This window comes from Montipora capricornis, chromosome 11, assembly GCF_036669925.1.
Source record: "Montipora capricornis isolate CH-2021 chromosome 11, ASM3666992v2, whole genome shotgun sequence".
NCBI lineage: Eukaryota > Metazoa > Cnidaria > Anthozoa > Scleractinia > Acroporidae > Montipora > Montipora capricornis.
Window position 1 is genome coordinate 35,121,214 of NC_090893.1, and position 12,500 is coordinate 35,133,713.

The 12,500-nt window shown below is 38.4% G+C and overlaps 1 protein-coding gene and 1 long non-coding RNA gene across 2 annotated transcripts in view; both read left to right on the top strand.

Annotated features, from left to right (window-relative positions):
- Positions 1 to 12,500, top strand: part of LOC138023667 (ferric-chelate reductase 1-like) — an 82,259-nt gene that overhangs the window by 50,177 nt on the left and 19,582 nt on the right. The window contains exons 6-7 of the mRNA XM_068870710.1: positions 2,158 to 2,240; positions 5,471 to 5,590. Of these exons, the coding sequence (XP_068726811.1) occupies positions 2,158 to 2,240; positions 5,471 to 5,590 (203 nt within the window). The remainder of the gene's footprint in view (positions 1 to 2,157; positions 2,241 to 5,470; positions 5,591 to 12,500) is intronic.
- The window catches only part of LOC138023669 (uncharacterized), a 9,118-nt gene continuing 2,228 nt past the window's right edge, over positions 5,611 to 12,500 (top strand). The window contains exons 1-3 of the long non-coding RNA XR_011126727.1: positions 5,611 to 7,138; positions 8,663 to 8,808; positions 10,007 to 12,500. The exon at positions 10,007 to 12,500 is cut by the window's right edge and continues 2,228 nt beyond it. This is a non-coding gene — a long non-coding RNA (uncharacterized lncRNA). The remainder of the gene's footprint in view (positions 7,139 to 8,662; positions 8,809 to 10,006) is intronic.

A 12,500-nucleotide genomic window follows, 5' to 3' on the forward strand; every position in this document is an offset into this window, starting at 1 on the left:
CCAGTTACGATACTCGTTAAATATTTATAAATTTGATTGCTCCCGCTGATTTACGTTTTTGGATCAAATAAAAGCACTAAATAAGAGCACTAAATCCACTTCTTGCTTTATTTTCTTTTTTGAAATTTGCGAAAATAACAAAATTAGTGAAAAAGAAAATGGAAAAAAGCCACGGTAGGTAGTTCCCGGGAGATTTGGTGGCTTAACCGGGAGACCGGGAGATTTGATGAAAAACTTGGAGACTCCCGGGAAAACCGGGAGAGTTGGCAGGTATGAGATTAGTGCAGCACTGATAAAACAACGCGAATATCGGTCGTGCAGTAGTCTACTTGACTTTCATAAATATTTTAAAATCAATTTTGACTGATCACTATCTTCTCTGATCCAAAGTTGTGCATTAGGTTTTAAATCCTCAACTTCACTAATGCTTGAAGTAATGCGTGACATATTACAAGTTAACATGACATAAGCTCTGAAAGTGTTTGAGATTTTCAATAACTAAAAACCAGTGTACATGTATGTAATATGACTGTATTTGCATTTTCTTGCAAGTGACGGTAGTAGTCACATTTGTACCAGTTCTATCTGTTCAGCCAAACCGAGTCTGTCATGTGAAATTGGTCACATGATAAGCCTGGTATAGCTTCTCATTTAACATGGTTATCATAATTATAGCAAAGTAAGTAATAGGAGTCCATGTTGTTTAGAATGAGCGTTCGAAAGTAACTCATGCAATTAACAAGAGCACTTTCTTTTTTTTCACATTTTCCATCTTATTGTTCCTATTTGTAATTTGACAAGTGTTGCTATGGAAACCATTCAGGGGTAATACCTATAAGTCATATATAAGTTATTGGAGTTAGGTCTGAAAACTGCATTTAAAGTTTGCAATAACTAAAAATCAATGTCTGCAACATTTTCAGGTTTGCATTTTAACTGTTATTTAAGGCATCTTTTTACCAAATTGAATTCTGCTTATTCAGCCTAACCGTGTGACGTCATTTAATCATGTGATAATCCTACTAAAGGTAGTCGTGTGGCATGGTTATCATACACCAAAATAAACTCGAGGAATCAATGTTGTTAAAAATGGGTGTTAGAATTTGTCCCTCGTTTTGGTACCAAATGGCTCTTTCCAGGGTCCTGGCCCATGGCCTAACTCAAACAAAAACCACTTTGTCTTAATACTTGAATTCATAACTTGTGTTGTTGTTTCGATTACTGGGTTGTAGTAAATGTAAGTAAATTGATGTCACCTCCCAGTGGGTATAATTAAACTGCATGTGACTTTTATAACTTTCAAGGAACTTGAAAGACAAAGATGAAATGCGGGCAACAAGGTAATATCGTTTGTGGTAAATCTTAACTCGCGGGTCCGGCTGTTAAAAATTAAAGAAATTAAAATGCTAAATTTTGTAAGGTAAATACTAGCCATTTACCCTTTACTCTTTACCCTTTACCCTTGGAAAAGCACTGCCGTACTGAAACCGTATACAATCCTGGTCAGAGACTGGTACCCGCACCCTACAAACGACTCATCTACGACATCAACAGACAAACAACACACTGATTTACTCTGTCACCGTGCTGCCCAACCTATTCTACGATACACATACAGATCTTAAACCTACAGACGGATTGAAACACACCAATCACCAGCCTAGCTATTACATCTATAGGCTTAACTGACAGTCAACCAATAAGATCACAAATAAGTTGACCAATGACATCTACGACTGGAGTTCTTATAGTATCTAATGGCGTTCCACAAATCACTTGACTCTGAAGATGACTTCCGCTCAGGTTGTCGAAACGTCAGTCAGTGTCATCTCAAACAGTCCTTTTCAGGACTACACTCACTCGGACGATCGTACTTTACTTAATTATGACATGACTCATGAAACCATTTACAGTATTGTTTTCATTAATTATTACATTTATTGTTATGATTATGATTATTATTATTACATTGATTACAGCTGTGATTACATTAATTGTCATAATTATTGATAATTGTTATATGAAATTGACCTGGTCCCAACTTTGTGGCTTCATAATCATAGCTCAGTTGGTAATTATAAAGCATTGCACCAGCGTTGCAGAGGTCATGGGTTTGAATCCCATTGGAGCCACATAAATTTTTCAGATTTTTTTCAGATTTTCCAGGCAGAAAACTAGCAGTATGATGGCTGTGGACCTGAATAAGGATTTATATTTAATATTTGCATCAGGGCCCGTAGGTATTGAAAACTGAATCACTGATCTTGAAACACAATAGTACAATCTACATCTCAGTAATTTTTATTGACTAAATATATGTCATGAGCCAAATACAGTATTGTGCAAAAGTAATGAGAGCGAAATGCGCGAATTTTGTTCTTTGTCCCTGCGAACTTTCGACGAAATTTCGCTCGAAAATTAGACCATATTCGTATTCTCGGTATTGGACTGGAACTACATGTAGCTTGCAATGGAGGCTAATGTGGGGAAATCTTTTCAAATGCAAATCGTTTTTCCATATTCCCCTGCATTAGCCTCCATTGCAAGCTAGTTCCAGTCCAATACTGGGAATACGAATATGGTCTATTCGAGCGCCGTTTCGCGATGTTTCCGGCATCATTTCGCTAAAACAAAGAGAGAAAATTCGCCGCATTTTCGAGACCAGTACGAAAATTCTCAGCCAAAAGCGTAATTTCGCTTGTTGTACGCGAAATTTCGTAGTGTGGCTTGCAAAGATCCAGCACATCAATCGGCCATTTAGGCTTGTAAACAACTGCGGTCACTTCAGCCATTACTATTTTGAAGATAGTTAAGAAGTGTGTCAGTTTCACTTCTGTACAATATTCGCCCTTTGTAATGTGTTTTTATCCATTTTCTCGGCAGAGAAGACTCGACAGAACAATTTCATTCCTTTGGTCGTGAGAACAATCTGTTGTCAACAATGCGAAGCCTGTAACTAACGAGCCGGCGTGTGTTACCTTGTAGCGTCACAACAGTAAACATTGTTCCCGGGTCTATCTATCAATTTAGAGATATAGTTTTCTCAAGGAAATTGATACACGTTCATGAATTATTATACGTATCAAAAGCTTACTTACTTTTTAGCAGGGGCTGGCAAGTCACCCCAGTAAAAAACAACATCAATGGTCCCATTTCCATTCAATGCGGTAAAAGACTAAATATATTGCTTAAACACCTTATGTGCTGGCAGCTTTTTTGTTTTGATTTTTTGGACTATTAAGGAAGAGCACTGTTCAATACCTTTCGACTTTCAATCCACACACGTGCAAGTTGTTTCTTTTTTTGACACGACAACACATCCCGTTGTTTCTAAATTTGGTGTGCTATGAAAGATGAACCAATTATGTGCCGAGTTTCAAGCTGTATGCTTAAATGAGTCAAAAACAACAGCCTCATCGAAGAGAAAAGGAAAGGAACTCGTAATATTTTAAGTGTCTAGTCATTCTAGCGCTGTAGCACTAAGTTGGGGACACTGTAAACTGAAATCAACAATTATCGAAAAGAAGTCAAGCATTTGTCCTGCTTGTGTAAACTTTGTCGCTTTGGAAAGACTGCTATAAATGATTTGTTACGAAAAAGCTCTGCTAAAGGAATGGAAAAGGATTGAGATGTTGCTTTCTATCGATCGCATACATTCTAGTGTTGTGCTGGCCAGAAATACGCTCAGAAACTTCACCAAAAGGGCGCTCGAAAACTCGAAAGGAAAATTCGGGAAGAACGAATTTGATTTATGTGCGGTGTAAGACGCACCAGTGACGTCACTTACTAGTTAAGACCGGTCCTAGAGGAACAGTAGGCACAGTGGGCACCGAGGAACAGTGGGCACAGAGGAACAGCACAGAGGAACAGTAGGCACAGAGGAACAGAGGTACAGTAGGCACAGAGGAACAGTAGGCCATTTTTCGTCGAAAAGCCCCGAAATTCGCGAATTTCGTCAAATTACGCTCTCATTACTTTTGCACAATACTGTACTACTATGCTACATTTATTTAATAAAAATCAATATTACCTTTTAGGATTCTGGCTGATATTTGGCCATATTTTCCTACCTCTTTGCAAGATTTTGTGTTTGTGTTGATCTTTTCTTGTTTGTTGTCAATTTTAATTCCTTTGTATAAATTTCATTTTAATTCTTAATTTAATTTACTTTTTATATTGATATTTGAAAGTTTATTAAAACCAGATTAATTGACTATGCCTGCTCAGTGAATGTGAAAAAAAATGCAATGTGCTTGTCACCAAAAACCCCCACCCCCAATTCTCTATTTTCGAATTCCCCATAATACACTTTGTTTGCCCCCAAATTTTGCATAAACTATAGTTTTCAAATGCTCTTGGGGAGCATTTGAAAACAATGGTTTATGCAACATTTGGGGGGCAAACAAAGTGTATTATATTATGGGGAATTCGAAAATAGAGAATTCCCCCATGGGGAGACTTAAGAAGAACTGGGGATTTACGCACGTACACTGTACAACGTTTACTTCTGTGCATTATTTTTTGGGGACTGGACTCTCGTCTGAAGCACATGGTGGACAATGATGAAAGTTGATATATTATATTATAGGAAGGCCATGTAATTTATTTGAAGTGCAGAAAGAATCAAGTAAAGATTTGCAGATCATTGCAGTTATAAAATGTTACTTAAGCAGTAACAAATTAAAGGAAAGCCTAAAAACTTCAGGCTTGAACAGATTCAAACCCTGACCTCTGTGATACCATTGCAGTGCTCTATCAAGCATTCCTTTAGTTACTGCTCAAGTAATGTTTATAACTGCGATGATCTGCAAATCTTAACTTCACATAGCCATTTTAAAGTGGCAGCTTCTGAAGCTGAAAGCGAATATGTTTCAGCAAAATAGGCATTCCCCAGAGAGGTATCAGTAGTTTACTTAATTTAAACCTGGCTGATTGATATTAGCCTCATGAATAGTCACAGAGTGTGGAGGTTTGTCATAGAAATAGAAACTTATACCTGTACTTACACAGATGTATTTCACTTTGTCTATTAAACGTTGAACAATCTTGGAAAAATCCAAAGGTTTTTTGTTAGGGCTTTGTGTAAAGATGCTGGCTTTTTGGCTCAGCTAACTTCATCTCTCCCACGTTTCCCTGGATCGGGCTGGGTTTCCAGTGACAAGTGCATTATAAATATTTTTGGGAAAATGTTATTTCAATCTTGTGTTATACATAACTGAAAATAAGTGTGGGTTTTTAGTGTTCAAAATTATTGCAGATTGTCTTGAAGGACTCTGAAATGGCACCAGTTAATAGTAATAAGAGAGGAAGTTTATGATCCATTGATTACAATAAGTAAAGGGAAAAAAGGAAAAAAGCGTCTTACAGTCCCTCAAATGAATCATGGAATGCACATAAAATTCACAATAAATTGAATTTTACTAGTCGTTTAACAGTTGATGATTTGTTTGCATTTAAAATATATTTGCAGAAAAAGATGGAACACTTTATGAGCACCGCTGGTTTAGTCACTCAATGAGCCCAGTGAATCTTGAAGAAATTGAGATCCTTGAAGCTTCCCCGTATGACTTGATAGTTATTCAGCTTCATGGTAAGTTCTAACTAAATTTTTAAACCAAGTCATCTGGCTTATGGGTATATTACATGTATATGTGCAACACCCACATTGTCTTCGGGTACTGGTTTTAATACCTCTGGTACTATTAGACTGTGTCTTCCATGGTCTTTGTATTGTTGTCATGTTTTAAATGATTTGACCAAGAAATAAAAATACATGTACAGGTACATGTAGTAATTTTAGTTGACTTGAAGCTGTTTGTCTCCATCCCAATTTACACAAGTTAAAATGCATGTAGGTCTACCAAACACAAGCATTTGTCCAAAATTGCAAATGTTGTCGTGACAAATGACACCTATCTTTCTTATGATATAATTATAAAGAAATAATTGTCTTTTGTCAAACCTCCCACAGAATTTGGGACAGGACAGTTTTTCACAAAAAATTATGTAAATTGTGTCTCAGTCTGTAACATTGGGATGTCACCAAGGCTTTGACAGTCACCCAAGATTACCTATGATATTTTGTCTGCAAAAGGATTGCATGAGCATGGTCACAGTAAATAGTATAAATTTTGATGACTGTAAGACGTTAGTACTGTAAGAACACTGGAGGTAATGTGTGAGGTTCCATAATTGTGGCCATGGCCTCACCTCTTGTTAGCGACAACAAAACAAGACTTGACATCAAGGAAGGTACATGCACAAAGGTTGAACTGTAGTGGCAATATAGCACCAAAGAACCTTAAAATTAGACTGTGACCAGTCCTTCTTTTGTCGCTTACCGTGTAGCATGAAAAAAATTTCGGTTTAATTTGTGTGGATTTTGCGGATTGACCATGATCCGTAAAAAAATAGTTCCCAAAGAATAAACTCCCGCAAAAGAATATGCGGCAAAAATTAACTCCCTTCAGTCAAATTAAAAACTCTGCTTTTAATAGACTTGGGCAATATACACTAGATTTAAACAAGAACATTGACACGAGTTACCATTGAAAAGCAACCCTTGCTTGGATACATAATGGTAGTCTGTATCACAAACGAAACAACAGCTAATCAGTGCATGTATTAAATTAGCATGAATGGGTCATCTGGAGGAACACCATTTTCTAGGGCATCTGCAAACTGGCAAATTATATAATAATTAACGAAAGAGTGTTTTGTTGTGCATGGTAGAGGGCTTTTTGTTTTGTTTTGTTGTCAATGTTCAGTCCCTGAACTTACTCAACTTACCGTGCTACAAACGTTTCTAGAAGGTAGGCAGGTAGTTGGGTAGGTAGACAGATCATGTTCCACACTTCTTCGTTCCCTTCTTATTTCGGTCCACATCGATAATTAGTACACATCAAAACACTTTCGAAAGGAATCGTCATGCTACCCCCTGTTAGTCAGTTCTCTATAATAGGAAATCTGTGAAATCCGTAAATTCCACAGTGTTCTCGAAAAAGATTTGCCCGTCGACTGCCTGGTCTGCAAACTAGAAGTTCATGGCCAGTCAAGAAAAACTGTATTTTGGCTGGATATCACAGATTTCACGGAAATTGTTGATTTTCATTTAAAGGAAGTTCTTCTCTTTCAAACGGTAAGTATCTTACGTTAATATTAAAAATATTGTTTTATGTTTCTTCCCGTGAAATCCGTAAAATTCACAGTGTCCTAGGAAAAGATTTGTACATCTACAGCCTGCTCAAACCGGAAGTTCACGGCCTGTTAAGAAACTGTACTTTGGGGGGATTTCACGGACACTCTTTCAGTTTGTGAGAAGTTGAAGTTCCATAGTTCTTTATGAGAAACTTATCTTTAGGCGACACATTATAGATAAAGCTCTACCCTATGAGTTGACTTGAAGATTAGCTTTTTTGTAGCCAAACTCTCATTTTCCCAATTAACAATTAGTTTATGCGTCAGCGTGTGTATTTCGAGATATTGAGCATGCAGGAAGTTTGGAGAGCGCGAAAGAGGCATAAGAGTTGCACTGGGCGCAGCCGAGTGCAACTCTAGCCTCTTGAGTGCTCTCCAAACTTCCCAAGTGCTCAATATCTCGACATACGCACAGCTGACCCATGAACTAATTGTTTTATAACATTATCAACGAGCTGTTAGTTTCCTGATGTCATTAGCGTGCTCAATAAGAATATGAAGCACGCTCGCACTATTGAATTTAATTACATCAAAATTCTAGCAATATTAAATTATGATTAAATCTCATCTCAGACCGGTCAAAAACTGAAGGGTAAACTCTTTTTCCAATGCGTATAAAGAGTCACTCGTGTTAAAAAAGTATTTTGTCAAGGTGTTAGTTTGCTGTCTTCATTAGCGTGCTCAATAAGAATATGAAGCACGCTAGCGCTATTGAATTTATGTTATAAAATGACATGTATGCATTTTTGCTGTTTGTTTGTTTGTTTGTTTCACGCCTGTTAAGAAAACTGTATTTTGCCCGGATGGCACAGATTTTGTGGAAACTATTGCTTTTACATTTAAAGTACTTATCTTTCGAGACAAATAATAATAATAGTGATTGCCACTGTAAATTGGAACCTCCTTCTGGCCTGTTAAAAAGTTGTCACGGCTTTTACAGATAAATCAATTTCCCCTCAATGAGTGGTCTCACTGAAGTTGTTCCTAGCCACCACGTCTGATAGCGGAGCTCCACCCGCACCGAAGGCACGCGTGCGCACGCGTGCGCACGCGTGCGCACGCGCATGCCTTCGGTGCGGGTGGAGCACCATAGTTACGAAAATATGGTAACCCATCGATGAGAGAAAATTTGGTTTTATAGCCATGACGTCATGAACATGTGTACGTATGTACGTCCGCCCCTCCATGTATGCCAATGTGACCAGTATCACGTAACCATACCACAGGCCCAAGTTTAGAGCTCATCGAGGAGGCAATACTCCAGTGGAGTTGACACTCTATCTAGTTTACAGCGTACATCTTTGATATTGGACATCAATGTTTATAATGGTGACTTGACACCTGTCAAAACAAGGCATCCGCTGACCAGTATCACATGACCATATGGGCTCAAGCTGGACCTTATCAAGGTCAGCTGTTTTTTTTTTTTAAGTTGACCACTGACCAGGGACTGGTTGTTGAATAGATCGCAGGCTCAAGCCAGGTCAGACACTCACACCTAAGCATAAACGAGGCTTAATATTTCCTGCTCCTTCAGTGGCTCGATGCGGCTACACGTCCATGCTACGTCACCAAAAGCTCTTGACAGTCCATGCTTTTCGTGTTCTGCAGGTACGGTTTCGAAAAAATATTTTTCTTGCATTTTTCGCTGGTTTCAATCCAGGTTTAACATAATATAGCTGCCATTCCATCGCTCTAAGAGAGAAAAAACCTCTGGCATCCTAGCGAAGAAACAGACACTCTTCATTTCCATTCAAAAGATCTTGAAATTATTTGGCTTCAGAAACGTTTTGAAGAAAAAAGTGAAATTTATTCATATTTGAAAAAACTTACAAAGACTGCTAAGGCAATTCATGCAGAAGAACCGACTGATACTATAATTATGCACATGTTAATTCTTCTGTTTCAAACACAAGGAAATGTGACACTTGTGTTCGAAAGGCGATGAAACGCTGTTGTTTGAAACGCATTTGAAACATGTTTGAAAATGTTTGAAACGTGTTTAAATTTGTTTGAAACACTGTTTTGAAACTCGTTTGGGAAGAAATGGTTTAAGCATCCTTTTCATCTGGATGGTCACATATGCATTTTTTCAAGTCAATGTTGTTTGAATTTTCCTATTCAACCTTGTTCTGTTTGTCCCAATCAGATTTTAGCTTTCTGAACTTTCAGTCTTTGACAACACAGGTGACACTATATTTTGTAACGAACCAAGAACAGTCCACACCAAGCGATCAAGTTCTCGTGTGAAATAATTTTGAACTATCTTGACCTTAAGATTACAAGATTAGATTATCAAGTGCTTTCAAACAGAATACAGCGCAAGCAATGTGCAATGGAATGCAATATACAAACGCCACACCTGTTACACCATTTCCTCCAATCGAGGAGAACAATGAACACTTTTCGCACCAATTCATAAGAACTGCTTTCTGATTTACGTATGGAGAATACTTTCTCGAGATTTCGCAAGTCAATTTTCATATAAATTCAGAGGCCTCGAGAGCAAAAAATGATCAGTCACAACATGAGCAAGACCAGATATCCTTGTCGCCAACTTAACAGTCAAGCGATCAAGAGTGTGGCCTTGTGTTATGTAAGTCCAATAATCATGGAAAATGTAGTATTGTGAAGGCACAGTGTGTGTGACGAAGTAGGCATTTTAAGCTGCTTGGAATAATATGTAAAACCAAGGATACTTGTGACAAAGCAATTTGCGGTAAGAATCAGTAACTTGCTTGATTTTTGTTTGCTTTTACAAAGAACGCAAGTTTGCTTGAGAGTCTTACTAGTCCTTTTTTTTTTACAGGAATAAAAAAAGAGCCCTATTCTTTTGAGCAATAAGTGCTCAAAACCGCTGGATGACGAAAAAAGAAAGAAACAATGAGGAAAACGGTAGTGATAAAAGTGATGACAATTCATTAACATCAAGTCAAGTGGTAAGTGCTGTAAGTGAAGATTGGGTTTCAAACTATCCTAGCGTGATAAACGAAAATCTCTGTCCTTCAGTAAACTACTTGATTGCCTTAACAACGCCAAATGGTGCCCCTGATAATACACCATGCCCTACTGGAATGCGGTGTAGAAGGGCAATTCAACACATGTGGTGTTACAAACAAGATTTTTCAAAAGATGTATTAGACTACAAAGTGGACATGTTGTAGTGCTCAGAAAATAAATTTCCACTTTGATGGCAACACTGGTGTGCTCAGGGGGGTCCTCAAATTCTAGGGTTTCTTTTTGTTAGCAAGTATATGAAAGACCCCGAGAGCTGGGAAGACATTGCAGCAGCTGGCGCTGCCTCCTCCATAAGCAACTGAAAGAAGGTGAAGAGAAGATCACCAAGGAAGCCATCAAAAGAAGGACCTACTACTACTACTACTACTACTACTACTACTACTACTACTACTACTACTACTACTACTACTACTACTACTACTACTATTATGCATAATGCTCAATTTTGACTGGATAAAATGAACCTTGGAAAATGTAAATGACTCCAAACACTCTTATTAGAAAAAACCTCGCAGTGGAGTCAATACATTCCTCATGTCAACTTTGTCCAAAATAATTTCTAGAAATGGCAGCCACAATATGATTTAATGTCACAGACATTACGTAACATCTGTGACATTTAGATGATTTTTTTTCTTTTCTTAAATAACTATGTCACCTTATAGCGATCACCACACTGACCAAACAGCTACAAAATAAGAGAACTGTATTTCTGCCAAAACTTTTACATCAAAAATGGCGACTAAACCAAAAAACAACACAAAAAAACATGAGGTCTTGATTCATGTCATTAACACATGACCACAATTCCAGATACTCAAATCATGCAAACTGAACTAAATGTTATTTGAACTTGACCAATGTATTTATAATTGCGACATTCTCCCGCCATTGTTCACGTAATCCGTTATGGTGGACACTCCTCCAACAATGCCAGTTTCGCGACAGGTTTCTTATACAGACCATACTTTGTCTTCACTTCACAAATGCGGATTGTGTCATCTTTCCCAGGGAAGATCCTTGTGACACGAGCAAGGGGCCAATCTCCTCTTTGGGTTTCTTCGTCCACGACCAAGACCAAATCACCAACACTGAGATTATGCGATGGCAAATTCCACTTTTTCCTCTCAATTAGAGCAGGCAAATACTCTTTCAGCCATCGGCTCCAAACCTGATCAACAACAACTTGTGCTTGTCTCCAAGGTTTCTTGCTTGATATTTCCTTGTCAGAAAATACACCACAGGGCAGCACTGGATTAGCACGAGAAATAAGGAAATGATTCGGAGTAATTGCTTCCAAACCACTGTCATCACTGCTTACTTCAGTAAGAGGTCTACTGTTTACCAGAGCTTCCGTTTCAGCAAATGCATTTTCCAAAACTTCATCTGTAATTACTTGACCATGAAGTACCACTTTGAGGGCTTTCTTGCATGACTGAACCAAACGTTCCCAAATCCCACCAAAGTGGGGGGAAGCAGGAGGATTAAAGTGCCACTGATTATCCTTCTGAGACAGGTAATCTGAAATCTGGGACTGGTTCCACTCTTCTAGACTTTGCTTGAGTTCTCGATCAGCTCCGACAAAGTTAGTACCATTGTCAGAATAGATGTCTGATGGTGGCCCACGTCTTGCTATGAATCTTCTCAGTGCATTGATAAATGAATCAGTTTCCAGCCACCTCAACGTAAACAGCTCTGGTAACTAAAAAGGTAAAAAGACATCCATAGCGTTTTTCTTGCTTACGCAAGTGCTTGACCATAATTGGCCCAAAATTGGCCACACCAACTTTGAAAAGGGTGCAGCCACTTGCACCCAGTCTTTCGGGAGGCTTGCCATCACAGGAGGTTGTGGCTTGATTCTTCTCTTAGATAATGAGCAGTCGTTAAGGACCTTTCTCACAGTAGACCTAGAATGGGGCATCCAATACAACAATCTGAGCTCATTCCAAACGTGCTCTGTGCCTTCATGGTCAAGCTTCTTGTGGCAATCCATGATCACAAGACGATACAGCTGATGATCTTGAGGAATAATCATTGGGTGCTTGACATCATAACATACTGCTGCATGGTCGATTCTCCCGCCAACTCGAATAATCAACTTTTCATTCCAACAGGTTTACCATCACTTAGGTTACAGATGTCAGCTGGAAATGCTTCCCTTTGAGCTGACTTGATCCACATCAATTTTGCTTTCTTAACTTCTTGAACCTCCAACGGGCCAATCTTCATTTCCATTTTCTCTTTTCTTCTCCTGCAATTCTGAATGAATCATTTCACATGAGCAG